General features: G+C 36.1%; 1 protein-coding gene and 1 pseudogene across 1 annotated transcript in view; one reads left to right on the top strand and one right to left on the bottom strand.

Moving 5' to 3' along the window:
* ITGAV (integrin subunit alpha V) overlaps positions 1-14,038 on the top strand; it is a 97,646-nt gene extending 83,608 nt beyond the window's left edge. The window contains exons 22-30 of the mRNA XM_049615373.1: positions 1,131-1,210; positions 1,589-1,669; positions 2,379-2,484; positions 3,102-3,260; positions 3,956-4,066; positions 8,510-8,623; positions 8,725-8,832; positions 9,430-9,552; positions 10,278-14,038. Of these exons, the coding sequence (XP_049471330.1) occupies positions 1,131-1,210; positions 1,589-1,669; positions 2,379-2,484; positions 3,102-3,260; positions 3,956-4,066; positions 8,510-8,623; positions 8,725-8,832; positions 9,430-9,552; positions 10,278-10,373 (978 nt within the window). The 3' untranslated portion in view covers positions 10,374-14,038. The remainder of the gene's footprint in view (positions 1-1,130; positions 1,211-1,588; positions 1,670-2,378; positions 2,485-3,101; positions 3,261-3,955; positions 4,067-8,509; positions 8,624-8,724; positions 8,833-9,429; positions 9,553-10,277) is intronic.
* Positions 14,039-20,797: 6,759 nt separating this feature from the next.
* On the bottom strand, positions 20,798-21,672 carry LOC125911387 (tRNA selenocysteine 1-associated protein 1-like; annotated as a pseudogene).

Here is a 21,672-nt window from a genome sequence, read left to right as displayed (position 1 = left end):
AATAAACATTAAAAAAAAAAACAAAACAATATTGGATTATAATCATCAATCTTGCTAAGAGACTAGATCCTTATAACCATAAAGTAGGAATGGGAATTATGGGACATGGAGAGATGCTAACTATAGCTACAGTGGCAATCATATTACAGTTTATAAATGTATCAAGTCAACATGTTGTACACCTTACATTTACACAATGTTATATGTCAAATATATTTCAATAAAAGTTCCACATTTCTTTAAGAATATTTAACATTAAAAGTCATTATTATTTCTAAATATATGGTCTCTTAGGGAAGACGCCTCGAACAAAGTACCCTGAGTTGCATTTTTCCACATGTATATAATGATGTTTAACAAGTGAAATGCTTTTTATTTTTCTTTGCTTATTTTTCTATGTTTATTTCTGTGCTTTCTGTGTTTATTTTTCTATGTTCTCACTCTCTCTGGCCTTCTCACTCACAGCTCATGCAGTGTGGATAAGTTCAGGTTATTTCAGGTGGCCAGCGTCAGGCTTTGTAAGGTGAAAGGCAGCTTGATGGAAGTCCCCCAGTCTTGTTTTTATGTATGATAAATGATTCCCTAAGAAGTCTGCTTTCTCTTACCTTATTAGCTCCGTTGTTTTCTTTAAGGTAACAGCTTCCCCCCTGCGAAACTTAGGATAATGGTTGCAATGGAGTTGTGAGAGAGGTGGGGAAATTCTGGGTCCGGCCCCGCCCCTCATGCCTTTGGTGGCCAGGTTTTCTTGCTCTTTAAAACCCATTCACTTCTTGCTTCCTGATCCATTACAAGTTCAGTTGTTAACTTCCTGTCACCAAATCAGTGTATTTTCATTGAATCAACAGATATTTACTTTGGCATTTTTATGAAGTTAATATCAGGTATTATGAGGAGATAGAATTATGTTAATAATTGTTTAATAGGCTCCTTTGTGGATTGGCCCATGTATATGAAATAAAAGGTTTAATAGAAGATCAGATTTAATTATCTTTGTTAGAGTACTTTCAGTTTTATTATAAGCTCAGAAAAACCCTATTTTAGAAAAACTCGTTGATTTGGACATTGGAATTTAAATTTCACTGATGAGACATTGTTTTGATTAACGTTACTATCCCTTCCTCCCCCTCCAGCTCCTAGCTGGTCTTCGTTTCAATGTACACCAGCAATCAGAGATGGATACTTCCGTGAAATTTGATTTACAAATCCAAAGGTATGAAAACAACTTGTTTTCAGTTCATATTAACCATTGAGGAAATATTCTTTGTCATAAATATGTTATGTAAGATATTCTAAATGTTATGGAATAAAACTGGCTAAAATTCCAGTACTTGACTATACCATTTTTTAAATAAATATTCCTATCACAAGAATAATTTTGTTAGTTTTGAGCTTGTGAAACAAAAGTAAAAGAAGTAAAATTTGATCATCTTTTTGGAATTAAATGCTAATGAAAATTATTTTTGTACGTTTTTTTCTTTCTTACTTTTAATTTGTTCATTTTTAGTTTCACTGCATTTGCCCCTGTATGTCTTAGATGAAAATTATGCTCAGTTCAGGCCTAAATATATCTATATTTTTTCTTTTTCAGCTCCAATCTCTTTGACAAAGTAAGCCCAGTTGTATCTTACAAGGTTGACCTCGCTGTCTTAGCTGCTGTTGAGATAAGAGGGTCAGTATGATTACCAAGTTGAGTGTCACATTCTTACGAGATTTAAACTGCCTTAAATTTTTTTTATGTTTATTTATTTTTTGAGAGAGAGAGAGCACAGCAGGGGAGGGGCAGAGAGAGTGAGAGACACAGAATCTGAAGAAGGCTCCCGGCTCTGAGCTCTCAGCACAGAGCCCTATGCGGGGCTCAAACCCCCAAACTGTGGGATCATGACCTGAGCTGAAGTCAGACACTTAAGCGACTTAGCCACCCAGGTGCCCCTAAACTGCTTTAAAATGCAGTTACTTTTAAAAAGCAACTAGTAGGCCCAGTAACTTCTTTTGGGGAGTAGCACTCATATTTCATGATACTTTTACTAGAGCTGGAGCTTCTGTAGAAAGAAGGACCTAGCTGTATTATTCCAAAGCTCCAAATATTTACTTGGTAACCCTCTGGAAATAAATCAGACATGGCAACAGCAGGCACAAAATAAGTGTATTGAACTTGCATGCAGATTGACTTATCAATACACCTGTTACATTAGATTCAATACAGAGAAGTTTATGTGCAGGTGGATGTGCGTGTTCACATACATACAGCTTTTTCTTCCTTTTAAATATATGTATTTTGTTGATTCTGATTTTATTCATGTGGATACAGGGTACTTTTGAAAATGAACTGACCATATCATTTTGGTATTCATGGTAGGTTTTCTTTGGTCATTGTTTAGAGTCTCAAGTCCCGATCATATCTTTCTTCCAATTCCAAACTGGGAGCATAAGGAGAACCCGGAGACTGAAGAAGATGTTGGGCCAGTTGTTCAGCACATCTATGAGGTTTGCGGTTGTTGACTTTAACTGATACCTGGTGGAGAGCCTTTAAAGAGAAGAACAGATAGGCTACTTGTTAAAACAAAACAAAACAAAACAAGTTTGTTTAGTGTTTATGTAAACTCTGCATAGTTTAAGGATGTACCAGAGATTTATTTGAATTTGTTCCCTATTCAGAAGTTCCTCTTTTTAAGACAAGTAGCTTCAAGTGATTAAAGAATGCACTTCATACAAATTGTTGTCCAAAACCAATTATTTTCTACTTGAATAACAGCCGTTAGGTCATTGCTGAGTATTTGCAGATGGGCGGTTTGCAGCTCTACCTAAAAATTGAAAGTGCCTGTAGCAGATCATCAAGATTTTCTATGCCATCTTTCATCAAAAACTTTTCCATACGTTCCTCTTTTGTTTATATTTTCATTCTGACACATACTGCACTACACTAGAGGTAAATGTTGAGTTTGATCTCCTTTGCCTCGTAATGATCATGTTGTAACGTCAGAATAACTGGAAACTCTGCCGTTATTCAAATCCTATCACTAATGATTCCTAAGGTTGATGTAGGAGGGGGATTATGGAATTGATTTTTGCTCAAAGTATTTACATTTTCTTTTCCCCATTAGCTGAGAAACAATGGTCCAAGTTCATTCAGCAAGGCAATGCTAAATCTTCAGTGGCCTTACAAATATAACAATAACACTCTGTTATACATCCTTCAATACGATATTGATGGACCTATGAACTGTACTTCAGATATGGAGATCAACCCTTTGAGAATTAAGGTAATGTGCTTAATAGCAACTCTTTATTATGATGATATTTAAAGCTTTCCTTTCTAAATCTGTGAAAGAAATGCATGAAATAAAACAACCATTTTAATACACACACCTACTCCACAGAAATAATTTACCTCATAACCAGTATACTAAGGATTAAATTGTTTATTTGTATAATGAGAAAGGATTGATTCATTCCTCTGTGAAGTCCTAATGAGTCATCTATTTATGTAGTGACCTAATTTGACTGTGGTTCCATTGCACTGTGGTTTATCCACATACAATATTGTGTCAGGGGTGTTTTGTTGTTGAAATTTTTGTCTTTGGAGAAAGATCTAACATTTTACTTACCCTGGCTCTTTTCTTAACTAGAAAACAGAACAAAAAAATATATACTCATGATTGACACTTATCACAGATATGTACCGTGACATTTCAGGCTGTTTCCATGTGTCTTATCAGTTTCCCCTCTAGCTGTGCAAGGGAGAAAATCACTGCTCGGTGGAGATAACGTTTTCCCACATATTAGGGAATCTCTGATCTTTATTCTTTGTGCTTACTTTCCACCATATATTAAGTGGTGAATTTGTCATGCCACATTTTTAGTCATCATGTTTTAATCACATGTAGCAGTTTATGCCAAAATGTCAGTGCAGAATGTTTTCCAGTATTATGTACCACCAGTTTCTCTGTAACTCTAGATCTCAAGTTCACAAACTGAAAAGAATGACACAATTGCTGGGCAAGGTGACCGGAACCATCTCATCACTAAGCGGGATCTCACCCTCAGTGAAGGAGATGTTCACACTTTGGTAAGTGCCATTTCAACAACAAGCACTTTAAACATTTAAAAATATGTGATTATAGAACTGATGCCAAAGAACATTTCAAAAATAACAACAGCTGTGCTTGGAAGAACTACATATATTTTTATACTATTCACTCCTCTTACTTTCCATGTTCCTATTCAAATTAACACCAGAGTTTCTTCAAATGATCTATCTTTATAAATTGCTAATAAAAATATTTCATGTTCCAGCTTATTTTTCTGGCTTACTCCTTTAACTGACCTCCTTCTTGACCTCATGCTGATCTTGGAGGCTTTCATGCAATATTGGAAGAAGAACCCAGGAGGCATCAACAAAAATATATTACAAGAATAATTAGCGCTATGATTAACTTTTGTTGAGTCAGCCAGTATAATGACTATAAGGTTATAAAGGGCTAATCATTTAAATTTTTGAAGTTTAACAGATCTTCAAACCATCCACTAGCAGAGAACCTTGTATAGTGTTTATGTTCAATAGCGAACACCAGTTACTTTTACATCAGCAAATTCCATAGTTCTTAGTTCTCATCTGCCTCAACTGTTCAGTGGCTTTTGGCATAATTTATCACTTCCTCCTTTGTGGAACACTCCTCATTCTCTTCTAGGACTCTGCTCTTTTAGTACTTCACCTACATCAACTGGCTACTTCCTAATCTCTGTTTCCAGACCTTTACCTCTGTAGAGTATTCCAGGGCTTACACCTCAGATTTCTTGTCTGCTCTGCATGTATTCATTGATTAGATCTGTGCTGTCTAATATTATAGACATCAGCCACATTTTACTCTACTTTGGGACGTAGAGATATGTCCATTACTGCTCATTTCTATCATCGTAGGAAGTTCGAATCAGATAGTGCTATACGAGAGATGTTATTCACTCTCGTGGCTATAAATACTATCTCTGGATGACTTTGATTTACATTTCAAAGCTGATCCTATGCATTGAACTCCAAGCTCCATTATCTAACTGCCTACTGGAATTTCTCTTAAATATTTAGTAAGAATCTTAAACTTAATTCTAAGAATGTTTTCCCAACTCTACTCTTTCTACAGTGTGTCAACTCCCTTCTTTGTCCCAAACCTGGACACCTCACATCCTGGGTATCAGCAAATTCTTTCAGTATCTGTTATCAAAAGACCCTGAATTTGGTCCTTTCTCAGCAACTTTACCTCTGCCACAGCCTCACCCAGGCCACCTTTGTGTCTCACGTGGACTGTTGCCAAACCTCTAGCTGGACTCCATATTTCTGCCTTTTCCCCCACTACAGTTAGCCACACAGGAGCCATAGTGATCCTTTTAAATGGAGATCAGGTCATGTTACTCCAGTGCCTTCCCAGCTAAGTCAGAGAGGAAGCCTGAGCATGCAAAGCCTTTAGGCCCAACAAAATGTAGGCCCTTCTACCTTGCTATTTGCATCTCCTCTCCTTATTCTCTACCTCCTGTTTTTGCTACCTTGCTTTTCATTGAATAGACATCCCCAAGTATGTTTCTACATCCAAGCTTTGAAAATTGTTCTCCCATCTTCCTGGAATGCTCCTTGTCCAGATTTCCCTGTGGCTTATTTCCCCATCTCCTTCTATGTCTTTAAATGTCAGATTATGACAAGACTTCCCTGACCAACCCATGTGAAATAGAAATTACTTTTAACCCCCACCCTACTTTTGATCCTGTGTGTTCTATCCTCCCTACAGAACGACATTAAAAAACTTTATGATAAAACTTACATAAAAGTCACCATTTTAACCATTTTAAAGTATGCAACGGAGTGATTTTTGGTATACTCACAACATTGTGCAACCACCACCATTATCTAATTCCAGAATATTTTCATCACTTTCAGAAAGAAATACTGTACCCATTATACAGTCACTACGTATTCTTCCCTGCTATCAGTCTCTGGAAAGCACTAATCTGCTTTGTGTGTCTAAAGATTTGTCTGTTCTGGACAGTCATAAAATATGTGGCCTTGGTGTCTGGCTTCTTTGACTCAGCATAATGTTTTTAAGGTTCGCCATGGTACAGCATGCAGTAATACTTCAGTCATTTTTTATGCCTGAATAATACTCCGTTCTATGGGTATAGGGCATTTTGTTTGTTTCCTCATTAGTTGATGAACATTTAGATTATTTCTACCTTTTGTTTATTTTGAATAGTGCCATTGTGCACATTCTTGTACACATTTTTGTGTGAACATATATTTTTAGTTCTCTTGGGAGTAAATCTAGAGATGCCATTACTGGGTCATACGGGGACTCTGTTTAACTTTTCAGAAACTACCAAACTTTTCCAAAGTCGTTGTGCCATTTTACATTCCCAACCAGCAACATATGAATTTTTCAACTTCTCCACGTTTGCCATCACTTACTATTGCCTTAATTTTTTTTTTTTTATTTTTTTTATTTATGGTCATCCTTGTCAATGTGAAGTGGTATCTCATCGTGGTTTTATTTGTACTTCCCAATAATCACTAATGATGTCAAGCATCTTTTCTGTTGTATATCTTCTTTCGAGAGATGTCTATTCAAATCCTTTGCCCATTTTTAAATTGGGTTGTTTGCCTTTGTTGTTAGGTCATGAAGAGTTCGTTATATATTCAGGATACTTCCCTTTTCAGAGCTGTTATTGCACATATTTTCTCGTTCTGTTAGTTGTCTTTTCACTTTCTTGATAGTATCCCTGTGATGTGAAAAGTATTCAAATTTGAAGAAGTTCAGATTTGTCAAGTCTTTCTTCTTTTATTACCTGTACTTTTGCTGTCACAGTCAAGAAACCATTGCCAAACCTGACATCCTGAAAATTTACACCTAAGTTTTTTGGTTTTCTAAATTTTATACTCTCGACTCTTAATATTGGTCTGTATACATATTCTTATGCCGGTACCAAATTGTTTATTATAGCTCTTCAGTAAGTTTTGAAATTGGAAGTGTGAGCCCTCCAACAGTTTCTTCTTTTTGAAGATTGTTTTAGCTATGTAGGGTCCTCTATAATTTCATATGAATTTTAAGATCAGTTTGATGATTTCTACAGAAAAGGTAGTTGGAATTTTGATAGCAATTTTATTGGATCTGTATCAATATAGGAGTATTGCCATGTTAATAATATTAAGTCTCTCAGTTCTTGGACATGAGATATCTTTCCATTTTAGTTAAATGTTTAATTTCTTTCAAAATACTTTGTACTTGTAAGTGTTTAAGTGTTGCACTTTCCTGGTTAAATTACTTTTGTGTATTCTATTCTTTCGGGGTGGTCTTTTGAATAAAATTGTTCTCTTCATTTCATTTTAAGATTTTTCATTGCTGGTATATAGAAATGCAACTTAATTGTCAATCTTGTATTCTGTTCTTTTTCTGTACTTGTTTATTAGCTATAATCATTTTATTGTCGATTCTTTAGTGTTTTCTGTATACAAGATCCTGTCATCTTGAAAAGAGAGAGGTTTACTTCTTTTTTTCCAATTTGGATGCCTTTTATTTGATTGTTTTCTTGCTTAATTATACTGGCTAGAACCTTCTGAACAACTTTCATAAAAGTGTCAATGAGTGGGCATTGTTGTCTTATTTGTCACCTTAAGGGGAAAGCATTTGTTCTTTCCCCATTAAGTGTGATGTGAGTTACAGGCTTTTCACGGATGTCCTTCCTCAGATCAAAGAAGCTATTCCTTGTCATAGACTGCAAGTTCACTTGCTGGGTAGCGTTGTGACTATGCGTGTGACATGTCTAATGCAATTTGACCAGCACATGGAAGGTGGTGAATATTTGCTATCTTTGACTGCCTGCCTTCAAGTTACTGATAAAAACACTGAATGTAGCAGAAACGTGGAATAGCTGCTCAAGATTCATTCCGTTTCTTTTTCTTTTCTACAGGTGTATTGTTAATCTGATTTTCATGTCTTACTAAAATGATCATGCTCTGGGTTTACCTAAAGGATGTTGAATACTAGCCATAAAAAATACATATTTTAATAATATTGTAGGTCTTATCCTTTTATGCCACATTGCATTAAAACCAACCCCTGTATTTGTTTGTTTGTTTGTGTTTGTTTGTTTGTTTGTTATTTATTTTTGAGAAGGAGCAGGGGAGGAACAGACAGAGAGGGAGAGGGAGAATCCCAAGCAGGCTCCATGCTGTCAGCGCAGAAACCGATGCAGGGCTTAGACTCACAAACCATGAGATCATGACCTGAGCTGAAATCAAGAGTTGGTCGCTTAACTGACGAAGCCACCCAGGTGTCCTGTAAACCAACCCCTTTAGCAAAAGCATTCATAGACTCCACTATTAGCCTATGCATTTTAAACATTTTTCTTATAATGCAAAAGAATCTGGATTATCTCTTTGGCTTTCACATAAAACAACTAAAATGTCCAATTTTCATATGCTGAAGAAATGATAGGCATTTTTTTATAAGTAAAGAATTTGTTTTGGCAGGGCTGTGGAATTGCTGAGTGCTTGAAGATTGTCTGCCAGGTTGGACGACTAGACAGAGGAAAGAGTGCAATCCTGTATGTAAAGTCCCTGCTGTGGACTGAGACCTTTATGAATGTAAGTGGACAGATGCAGCATTCAGCCAGTTTATCCATTTTCTCAAAGACATGAAAAAGGCCTCCCATCTAGGAAATCATTTCATTGTTATTTCCATACAGAAAGAAAACCAGAATCATTCATACTCTCTGAAGTCATCTGCTTCTTTTAATGTCATTGAGTTTCCTTATAAGAACCTTCCAATTGAGGATATCTTCAACTCCACATTAGTAAGTCATCAATTTGGGGAAATGCAGTTAAGTGCACCCAGTCCAATGCCATAGATATTTTTTATCTTATTTTAAATATTGGCACCTTCACTGTTTTGGTGATTTAAAAGTTGGTTGATAGGTCTATAACCTAGTTAAATATTATTTTACTCCCGCACCCCAGAACATTAAAGGTCGACCTTTTACTTTAGCATCTTGTCCTGTGTAAGAGATTCTTAGCTTATACAAATCTCATGGGTGGAAATTTGGGGAATTTTTCCCCACAAAGTTAGAAAGTCGGAAATTAACTATAATAGGTGAAGGCTAAAGATTATAAAGATCTTTAATTTAAGGATTAAAAATGGGACTAATATATCAAAGATGGATTTAACTATTTAAAAATCACTTTATCACTTCTGAAGTTAACCTGTTGTTGGGAATTTTATGTGTGTATATGCATGCTATTGATACCAAATATGTAATCAATCACAAATTATCATATACAACAAAAGAAAATAATGTGAGTATCATTAAAACAAAATGTAGTAGGCATTTAGACATTTGTTGAATGATTCGGTGAATTATTTTTAAAACTCAAAACCTTTTTGCCCCCACCAGGTTACCACTAACGTCACATGGGGCATTCAGCCCGCACCCATGCCCGTGCCTGTGTGGGTGATCATTTTAGCAGTGTTAGCAGGATTGCTGTTGCTGGCTGTTTTGGTGTTTGTAATGTACAGGGTAAGTAATGGACTTAGGAAGAGCAGGAGCGGGGAGAAGCAGAAGAAAAGGGCAAGGGAGAAGGGAAAGAAGGAAGAATAGAGAAGGAACTTTAATGATACATAAGGAGCACCGCATATCTTTTTTTTTTTTTCAATATATGAAATTTATTGTCAAATTGGTTTCCATACAACACCCAGTGCTCATCCCAAAAGGTGCCCTCCTCAATACCCATCACCCACCCTCCCCTCCCTCCCACTCCCCATCAACCCTCAGTTTGTTCTCAGTTTTTAAGAGTCTCTTATGCTTTGGCTCTCTCCCACTCTAACCTCTTTTTTTTTTTTTTCCCCTTCCCCTCCCCCATGGGTTTCTGTTAAGTTTCTCAGGATCCACATAAGAGTGAAAACATATGGTATCTGTCTTTCTCTGTATGGCTTATTTCCCTTAGCATCACACTCTCCAGTTCCATCCACGTTGCTACAAAGGGCCATATTTCGTTCTTTCTCATTGCCATGTAGTACTCCATTGTGTATATAAACCACAATTCAATTTCTTTATCCATTCATCAGTTGATGGACATTTAGGCTCTTTCCATAATTTGGCTATTGTTGAGAGGAGCACCGCATATCTTAAGAAAGTTGTACGATGTGCCATTTAAGTTTTCTTGGTGATAATATAGTCACTCAGAATACTTGTAATATTCTTCACTGATGTGGCAGTAATGTTAGTTTTTCCTCAACTGACAGATGGGCTTTTTTAAACGTGTCCGGCCACCTCAGGAAGAGCAAGAAAGGGAACAGCTTCAACCTCATGAAAATGGTGAAGGAAACTCAGAAACTTAACTGTGATTTTTAAGTTACGCTACATCCTGACCCATGAGAATTACCACCTTCATCATAGGTTTCAGTTTCCTTCACAAGGAATAAAATTCCAAGACTGTACTGCTGATGGTGCCTGTTGGTATTAACCACAAAACAAGAGCAATATTTGTCAACCTTTTTCTAATAATTAAGTTCAGACATACATTTAATGCACATCCACTGACTTGTGTTTTTTAGGTATTTAAATAATAAAATTTCAAGTGATAGTTCTTCTTCTGTGTACATAAGACAGGTAGTGCCTGAGTTACCACTTTATACAAAATAGTACCTCCTACAATTAGTGTTTCTGGTTTTGTATGTTGGGTTTTGTTTGTTGTTGTTTTTGTTGTTTCAAAGCAATCCATATTTGGACCTTCGGATCCACATCTTTTGTGCAGGAACTTAATGTTAATATACATTACACTACAGTTGAGTTTTTAAGCTTCTAACTTTATAACTGCATGAACTTGGATTTTAAAATATTAAACCTACATGATAAACTTTAATAAAAAAAAAGCAGATCCATCAAAATTCTTTCCTGGAATAGCAAAAGTATAGTATTTTAATACGACAGTTGGGTAGATGCTATTACATTTTTATTTTTGTTTTATTCCACAGTCCATTTCAGTACATTTGAATTTGTTGAAGTTTAGGTTCTATTTCAGATCCTTTAAGCCAATCTGTACTAAAAAGTTTATAATCAAAAATGCCTCTTTTGTGTAATAGTTTAATTGTCCCTGATCTTATGATGCTTAAAGCCATATGCAGTTGGGAATCCTTTCCAAAGTACATGTGTTCCAATGTATATGCCTGGATATTTACAATACAACAACAAAAGAAAGCATTTAAATTATAAGATTCTGTTTGTAGTTCTCTGGTAGAGTTACTTATTAATGGTACGCTTTTAGAGCAAGAATTTTTAGTTGGGATTAATTTATTTTCTTCCTATATATGTATTTTTCCTTATATTTCCCAAACTGTTACTAAGAATAGGTTGAGATTAATGAGGGATTTTTACAGTTTGCAGGAACCTGCATCTAAACTCCCAACCCCGTGAGAAATGCTTGGAGTTGAAATTCTTAAAGTAGCTTACTAGTTTGCTTTTAGCAACAGCATGATTCTACTCCTGTGGATACTACCTTATGTAAGCAAGGTATCACGGGTAAAAGCAGTCTCCGCTATCGAAATGACTTCTAAAAGTTACTTTTATAAGCAATTCAAATTATTGGGAGCCTTTTAAAACTTTTGTAGTTTTATTAACATAAATTACTTTTCTAGGAATTTTTATATAAAAGCTGCACAGGTGGCATGTTATAGTTTTATATGCCTCTAGGGTGATGATTTCTTCTAGAGGAATATGTGATTTATTCACAGTTCCTCAAGGTCTGGGAATGACTCTTAATTTTACCTATTTTTGTGCAATTACATCATGTTGTGCTTTAGAAATTGTGAGTTTAATAAGTTTTTAACTGCTGTCTTCATTAGGCAATGATAAATATTTCCCTTAAATAATTGAATATTTTTCTATGCTTTAAATATAATTGAGGTTTACTTTGCCCTATCTTGTGTTCAATTCCCTACACAAGTGGCTAAGCCAGAATATATTCATAAAACAGAGGTATGTGAGTTATATATGTTAGAACATGACAAGACCCTGTATTTAGCTTTAATGAATTTCAAAATTAATAGGTTTTGTAGTATAGATTTCATTAGTAGCTTAAAAGGTCATAGTCATATTCAGTAAGTATTTTTATTGCCAGTAAGTCTAAAGTTTTTTAAGAAAAAAAATATTTTTATCCTAGGGTCTGCCACCAGGCACTAAGTTGGTCTGTGACAACTTTCACTTTACCTGTTTTCCCACCTTATAATAGTCATCCCTGAAAGTATATGTTGGATAGAAATTCACTCTTAAAAAAAAAAAATGTTACTGTTTACTTTTGCACATTCTGTTCCTTTTATGGCCTCTTTCTCAAGGTATAATCTTGTATGGGAGCTTGAAGGATGTTGTTGTTGGAAGTATGATGTTTTAAATTCCCTTTATGAATTGTAGTTTTAAGCAATAGTATTTTAAAAAATGAAAGTGTATATCTTTACAAACATATGGTAGAAGTATAATTTGGAAGCTTACTCTTCGAGGAAAATGTTTGGGAAAATGTTGGGATTCTTTTTACCCTAAAGCAGCATGTGAATGTATTTGGTTAAAGTGTCAAACAATAGTTCTATGAAAGCTGTTTTAATTTGCAAGCATTTTAAATACTGCTATGTTTGTGATTTCCATCTTGAGTGTAAATTTTTTATAATCTGATCAGTTTTTAAAAACATGAGTGAGGTAGAGGATATTTAAAGCATTTCATATTGGTGAGAAATATTGATACTGTTGTTGATTTCTTATTTAGGCATTTATTTTAGAACTGATACTTTGAGAAACATTTTGCGTGGGGGACATTCTTTCCTTTTTTCTTTTCCCCTTTCCTTTTTTCCCCTTTCCCTTTCTCTTGTGCTGAATCATTATGGTAATAATTCTGATACATTTCTTAATAATTCTGAAGTGTAAAACAATTAAAACATTAGTGCCACAATTTTACCTGTGTTATGAAACTACTACTTCATAGTAAATTCTCATCAATACTTCATATAAAGAGAAAATTAAAGTGTTAGGAAAAGAGACTATACTTATTATAATGGCTTCCTTAAGAGAACTGTGGACGATTTTTGATGGTTAATGATGACCCTAAGAGAGATGTAAGTGGCAAAAGTACAGTATGTAATTCCTCAGCTGCTTTTTATAAAGCAAACGATCTGTAAGTTGATAGAGATTTCTGTGTTGCAGAGTGTAACACCAGGCTTGGAGAAGAATAAGTCATTCTTGGAATATGTGTGTAGGACCATTGCCGATCTTAATGCCACTTTGTAAGTGCTCTTAGGTAGTGTGTATATGGGGTAGTTTGGTAAATTAAAAAATGTAAAATTCAGAAATTGAATAAAGGATCAAAAATGGCCAATGAAATAACTTAATGCTCTGGTTTTTGGAGAGTATCCCTTTTAACTTGTTGGTAGGCTAGGTTGAACAATGAACCTATGGACATGTAGCATGCGTATATGCGTATATTTCATTGTAATTTCTGATAGATAATGAACTTCTTGGGAGAGGTACCAAGTCCTGGATTTTTGAATTATTGATCTCAAGTGCAATATAACAATGTAACCAAACCTAGATAATTTCAGAGTCATTGTTAATTTAGTGAACCTAATCTAAATAGAGACTTAGTAATTTTTTGATTAGTAGGAAGGAGTGATTCTGCTATGGATATACAAATGAAGTTATTTACCCCTAAAAGGTACATTCTACATTTTATTTCAAGCTGGGCATGAACTATTCCCTACTAGTTTTGAAATTCTTTGAAATATCTCAAAGTAACTTGGAAGCTATGTATATCAAATTAACTTGCTATCTAATAACATAGAATGTAATTTTCTTTGTTAAGCTTCTCTTATGATCACCCACATTGGGTGAGACATAAAATGAGCGTCTTCTAAAATTTGTCATTTGCTGACTTGATTTGAGTTAGTGAAAACTGGTACAGTGTTCTGCTTAGTTTCCAATGTGTAACTTGTGTCTGTTCAATAAACTTGAGCATATGGTGCCACTTTTGTGTATGGACTTTATATTTTCCTTCTGTGACGTTTTGTTTTTTAATCACATAAGCCAGTAATAATGCACTAAAAAGATGACGTCAAAGAGGTACATCTCTAAAAGTCTGAATTCTATAAGAGTGCTATTTATTTGAAGAAAAGTAACACAAAAGAGCAAAAGGAACTGAATGTTAAAAGACACCTATTACAGATCACAGAATCATAGACATTGAACATTTAAAATGGGTTTCGAATTCCAATAATGGCAGGGTGGCTTTTATCAGATAACAATGGTAAACGATGAACAAAGGAAAAAGGAAAAAAAAAAAACTTTTTGAAAACACTGAAGTTACCAAATGCTGGCAGAAAGTGAAGGGGATTTGACTCTTAAAGTGGGGAACCACCTTTTTCCTGGAAGTTACTTTCTGTTGTGTGGGTAGAATGCAAGCAGAAAAGGGCCCTCTCATTTCCTGCAATTATGGTATTGCCATCATGGCTAAAAGGTGCAGGGGGAAATCCAGGAAAAGAAGGAGCCACACTTCAAATCCTTTTCCCACCCTGACTCTGACCCTGCTCTAGTGAAACTCCAAGGAGCCCAAAAGGAAACAACAAACAAAAGGTTGAAAGAGCTACACAGTTATTTTAGCTCTGTCTGCTGTAGGAGAAACAAGATTGGAGTTCATGTCTTACCCAGTGACAGGAACTTTGAAACACCCATTCTTTTCATTGAAAACTCCTATGCCTTAGGAATAAATACTACATCCCAAGATTGATTAATTGGCCCTAGGAGGAAGAGCAAAGCCAATGGCCGACCCTAACAAAGCATAAAAATCAAGCTTCCACAAATTTGAGGTGACTCACTTGTGAGTTATTTGCTCATTTAGGCAGTTTCTTTGAGAGGAAGATAACCTATAAAGACTGCCATGTCTTATCTGCAATGTCACATGTGTGTGTAAATGAGAAGAAAGGAAAATGTACCCATGGTTTGAAGGAAAAAAAAATGGGTCGGTAGAAAGAGACCCACAAACAGTTTAGCAGACATGACTAAATAACTATAAAAAATATGTTAAAGACTCTAGAAAAACGTGAAAGTTTATGGGCATTTCAAAATAGATTTGGAAATTAACAAGAGAGATTCAAGTGGAAATCTTAGGACTAAAAAATGCAATATCTGAAATCAGAATTTCAGGGGGATTTTTTAATCAGGGGGATTAAAAGTGGACAAAAGAAGAAAGACTCCTTGAATTTGGAGATGAATAGGATTCATCTAAACTGAAGCACTGCAGGTGGACAGTGGGTGGGAGGAGGGATTACAAAATAAATAGCCTTCCTGATCCATGAGTCAATCTAGGCATAAAAGAAAAGGAGTCAGGAGAGCAAATGGGGTAGACTAACTTGAAACCAAAAAGCTGCTAAATTTGATGAAATGTAGCAACCTACAGTCTGGAAGCTCAATGAACCCCAAACAGTACAATCACAAAAAAACACTATGTGCATCATGGTCAGCTAAAAATCACAAGTTGGAGTGGGTTTACCTCACCCTTTCGTACTGTTAACGATGCCCAGAGTTGATTTCATGTCCAAATTTTTACTGGCAGGATTGGGGCTACAGTTTATATATTCAAACTCCTAGTTCCCTATGCTTTCTGCTGTGCCACAATGCCTAGATTACTAGTCACCATTTATAAATAGATTTGTTACTATCTAGTGAATAGGCTGAGATGCCTGCACATTAGCTGGTGCGACACCAATATTTTTCCAAGTAATATTTTTATTCACTTTCTCAACTGTTCTGAATTGCCTAGAGAGTTATATGGTTAGATTTCCTTTTGCACCCTGCTTCACTTCCCTTATCAGCCCTATTTCCTGAAAAGTAACAAATATATATTGGTGTTGTTTTAATAAAAGGAGCATTTAGATTTTGGACTTGAGCTTTACTCAGTAATTTACCTTCATGTTACTAAAAAAACAAAACAAAACCCTAATTTCTTTCAAAGTTCTGTTCCAGTTCTCAGAAATTAGGGTATCAAAATGGAATCTTTAGGGATTACTTTTTAGCCAATTTTGTAGTTAGAATATTAATTAGTTACTACAAAGTTATAAAAAGTACTAAATGCTGTATATAATTATTAGTACTTAATTTGGAGAATTATGGTCTCCACCTGGGTAATAGAAATTATTCTCAATCTTGTGTAGGACACGTGTTAAATTTCCCACGAGAGATAAAAAGTTGATGGTTTATAAATTTTCTCATCTTTGAACAGTGCAAAGTTGTTTTTGAGATTAAAAGTGACACAAACACCTTCAAAATTCAGAGATATTATCACCTAATTAGAAGACAAGTAAATGAGTTTGAACTTCTCAGTGTACTTTAGTGAGGGAACGAAAGGGAAGAGTTTATTAAAGAATATGCAAATTTCCTACTTTGTAGTAATACCAATTTTGGCTTTGACTTTTTGATTTTGACTTTACCCCTGAACCAAAGCCAAGCATTTCACCACCAAGTCGTGTTAAATTACTAGCAAAAAATGAACCTTTTTTCTCAATCATCTCACAGGTACTCAGTGACTCCTAGTAACAGACATGACATAGCAGTAACTAAATTCACCTTATTCCCATTGGACAGTCCTAGTCTCTCGAGAGAACCGTAAAGCAGCTGCATGCAGTATAGCAGTGGTTCAATAACAGACCTGTGAATCTGGTTTGCACACCATGGGAGAGACGGTCTCTTCTTCTCACCTCTAATTTTCCAAATCTAGTTCTTCACCCTACCCACTCCGTATCCTCTCATAGGTCTATGCAATCTTGGTCATTGGATGAACATCAATCCTTTATCATGCCCTAGACAATAAATTAGCTTTAAATTACTGTGAAGCCCTTCTGCCATGAAGGGTAATATATACACAGCATCCAAGGATTAGGCCATGGACATCTTTCGTGGGTGGTGGGGAGGAGTGCTGCATTATGTCTACAACAGTCCACCTCTGGCCTCAAAGATTTACTTCAGTCTCACATGCAAAATACATTAAACCCATCTCAAAGTCACCCAAAGCCAAACTGGCACAGCAGCAACTCAAAGTCCCCAATCCCTCCTTAATCTCATTAGCCTGAATGTCTGGAATCTTGTCATCTAAATCATCTAAATTAGGTATGAATGAGGCTTGAGTTATGGTCCATCCTGGGATACAATTTCTCCCTATGTGTGGGCCTGTGAAACTAAGGAAATAAAGTTATCTGTTCCCAACATATCATGGTGGAACAAGCATCTAACAGAGATATTTTGGTTCAAAAAAGAAAAAAAGTAGAAGGAAAAACAAGAAGTCACTGGTCCCAAGCAACTTAAAAATCCAGCTGGGAAACTCCATTTGGTTTCAAAGTCTGTGAATTCAAAGTCTGTGAAACTCTGTGGCTCATGGCCCCAACACCCTGAGTGGTCCTTACCGTCCCCTGCCCCACCCTCCAACCACCACCATGAAATGTAGCAAATGTTTGCAGCTGAGTACTGTATTGTTATCAGCCTATTTCTGCTGGGAACACTTTGTGGGCCCCATATGTTTTTTCACTCTGTACTTCAGCCCTTTTAGACAAATCTGGCAGTGCTTCTGCTGATGTAAAATTTTCAAGAACCTTGTGGATCTCCTGTGTACATCAAGAAGACTCACTCCATCATACCAGACATATCTTCGCTGAATGATCCTATCTCTATTTTTGGCTACTTTTGAGATTTTTGAGGGGATCAATGAGTCACATGCTTAATCTCTTCAAAGAAAACTTTCTGAGATACTAGCAGAAGATTGCACAATCTCTGTGTTCTCCTTACTGCAAACTCTTTTGACAGTGAATCTCTTAATTTTTGCATCTTTTGCAATCTAGATATGTTGACAATTTTCCAAACCATAAAGTCCTAGTTTCCTGGGTTCTCTTTTTAAAAAATGTATACCTATTTAATGGAATTTATATAATTAAGGTCAAGGTTGGAGCGCTTTCACATAGATGGCCCAGTAATGCTCTTCAACAGGTTTGCCCCTAAAACAATGCAGGCTTTTGAAAATCTGGACCCGGTCTTTTAACAAACTCCATATCTTAAGACTTTGGTCTATATTTATCTGGCTCCATCACTTCCTACCACACATTGGGCCATCCCAGCTAGAATGGCTAATGAATTCTCTTCTACCTAGCCACCAGACTTGGGAAAACTTTGTTGGGTGGAGAGGGTTACCTGAAATGCCATAGATGAAATTGCCCACTCTTTGACCTACAGCAGGTAATCTACATATTCTGACTATAATCTCAGTGATTTACATGCCTGTTACCTAAGAAGACCTCTAAAACTGGGATTTAGTAATTGTTTGAATCATATGATCCGCTTTGGTTAATAATCCCAAACTGTCCTTATCTCCAGGAGTGTGGATAGACCTACCTGAGTAAATGATTTTTGTTCAAAGAAATACAAATGTTAACCTTGTTCAGCCCTCTTCAACAGTTGGTCCCTTGGTTTTAAAACTCAAATGAAATGGTTCACCGTCAAATGAAGACAGCAGTATTGCAGGAATATTCATAATATAAGGAAATAGTCGATTACTAAATCTTAAAAATCGTATTTCCAAAAGTAAAAGTTCTTGCAATAATTTGTTTAAAAGGGATTCTGTCTTTTTTAACTAAAAATTTTTAAAAGTTTATTTATTTATTTTGAGAGAGAGAGAGAGAGATCACATGCATAAGTGAGCAAGAGAGGAGCAGAGAGAGAAACAGAGAGAATCTCAAGCAGGCTCCGTGCTGTTAGCATAGAGCCAGATGTAGGTCTCAAACTCATGAACCATGAGATCATGACCTGAGCTGAAACCAAGAGTCAGACACTTAACTGACTGAGCCACCCAGGTACCCAAGGATTCTTTCTGAATCAAAGAATTGATCCCATTTATAATTGCACCAAAAACCATAAGATACCTAGGAATAAACCTAACCAAAGAAGTAAAAGATCTGTACTCTGAAAACGGTAGAACACTTACGAAGGAGATTGAAGATGACACAAAGAAAAGGAAAGACATTCTATGCTCATGGATTGGAAGAACAAATATTGTTAAAATGTCTATACCACCCAAAGCAACCTACACATTTAATGCAATCCTTATCAAAATATCACCAGCATTCTTCACAGAGCTAGGACAAACAATTCTAAAATTTATATGGAACCAGAAAAGACCCTGAATAGCCAAAGCAATCTTGAAAAAGAACAGCAAACCTGTAGTCATCCGGACTTCAAACTATTTTAAGAGTCTATAGTCATTGAGACAGTTTGGTACTGACACAAAAACAGTCACATAGAATAATGGAACAGAATGGAAAACCCAGAAATGAATCCACATCCACAACTAATCTTTGACAAAGCAGGAAAGAATATCCAATGGAAAAAAGTCTCTTCAATAAATGGTGTTGGGAAAACTGGATGGCGACATGGAGAGAAATGAAACTGAACCACTTTTTTACAACATACACAAAAATAAACTTAAAATGGAGGAATGACTGAAATGTGAGACAGGAAACCATCAAAATTCCTAGAGGAGAACACAGAAACAACTTATTCGACCTTGGCTGTAGCAACTTCTTACTAGACACGTCTAGTAAACACAAGCAAACATGAACTATTGGGACTTCATCAAAATAAAAAGCTTCTGCACAGCAAAGGAAACAATCAACAAAACTAAAAAACACCTTAGGGAACAGGAGAAGATATTTGTAAATGACATATCAGGTAAGGGATTAGTATCCAGAATTTATAAAGAACTTCTCAAACTCAACACCAAAAAAATAATCCAGTTAAGAAGAAATGGACAGAAGACATAAACAGCCATTTCTCCAAAGAAAACATACAAAAGGCCAACAGACATATGAAAAAATGCTCAACTTCACTCAATATCAGGGAAATACAAATCAAAACCACAATGAGATACCATTTCACACCCATCAGAATGACTAAAATTAACAACTCAGGAAACAACAGATGTTGGTGAGGATGAGAAGAAAGGGGAACACTCTTACAATGTTGATAGAAATGCAAACTGGTACAGCCACTCTGGAAAAACAATATGGAGGTTCCTCAGAAAGTTGAAACTAGAACTACCCTATGATCCAGCAATTGTACTAGTAGGCATTTATCTAAAGGATACAAAAATACTGATTTGAAGGGGCATATACACCCTAACATATATAGCCACACTATTAACAACAGCCAAATTATGGAAAGAGCCCAAATGTTCATATATATATATGTATATATAAATATATATAACTCAGCCATCAAAAACAATGAACTCTTGCCTTTTACAGTGATGTGGATGGAACTAGAGTGCATTATGCTAAATGAAATAAGTCAGAGAAAGACAAATACCATATGATTTCACTCCTATGTGGAATTTAAGAAACACAAGACATGAACATAGGGGAAGGGAAGGAAAATTAAAATAAGATAAAAACAGAGAGGAAGGCAAGCCATGAGAGACTCATAACTACAGAGAACAAACTGAGGGTTGCTGGAGAGGAGGTGGATGGGGGCTAAAATGGGTGATAGGCATTAAGAAGGGCACTTGTTGGGATGAGCACTGGGTGTTATATATAAGTGATGAATCACTAAATTCTGCTCCTGAAACCAGTACTACACTATATGTTAACTAACTTGAACTTAAATAAAATCTTGGAAGAAAAAAAAAATAAGCAAAATATTCTGTCTTCTCCCTCACATAGTTCATTCTGGCTATTCCTTTGTCTTGGCTGTGTCATGGCGGGGCGGGGGGGGTCTCTGAAGACACCATGTACAGAGGTTGCCAGTGACAGTTCATTAGTGCATCATACAGCTCCTTCCTCTGCTCCATGAACTCCTTGTTGGCCTTAGTCACATCCAGCTATGGCGAGGGATCATTCAGTGCACTATCTCCAACTTCTTCATAGGTCTGTGTGGTGCTCTGGGTGTAGCCATATTGGGAGTAACTATAGCTGTTGCTGCCTGTGTTCTCTGGTCATAGCTCCACTAGGCATGGTAATTCTGGTACTGCTAGTAACACTGGCTGTAGCTATGAAGACACATCTGATTATATTCCACTGGCTTCATATGGCTCACTTTAGCCATTGCCATGCTCAAAAGCACTGGTTTAGACCCCAGTCTCACTGCTCCCTGGCATTCTATCAGGGTTTGCTTCTGTTCCAGTTCATCTGTGAATTCCATAAAACCAAAACCCTTAGTCACACCTGCCTGCCTGGTCCAAAACCACCTTGCCTCCTCAACAGGAGGGGCAGATGTTGACAGTCAACCATATACATACAACTTGCCAAAATCAACATCTGGAGTCAGCCCTCCCCCCTCAAAAAAGGGAGTACTCAGGGCTATTATCTGGTTATTTCCCATAAGTGGCATAGTTTAGTTTAAAACGTTTTGCAAGTGTGGCTCCTGGAGAAGTATCCCATTAAGTTTATGCAAACCCTTCTTAGCTGTGGCCAAATCTGTGCTTTCTACAGAGAAGTAACCAGCTGGGATACCAGTGAGGGCCATCTACTTTGTTCTTATTTTTCAAGATTGTTTTGGCTATATGCGGTCCCATGCAATTTCATATGAATTTTAGAATCAGTGTGTCAATTTCTACAAAGAAGTCATCTG

The sequence above is a fragment of the Panthera uncia genome (genome assembly GCF_023721935.1).
Source record: "Panthera uncia isolate 11264 chromosome C1 unlocalized genomic scaffold, Puncia_PCG_1.0 HiC_scaffold_3, whole genome shotgun sequence".
Lineage (NCBI taxonomy): Eukaryota > Metazoa > Chordata > Mammalia > Carnivora > Felidae > Panthera > Panthera uncia.
This window is presented reverse-complemented; position numbering and strand designations above follow the sequence as displayed.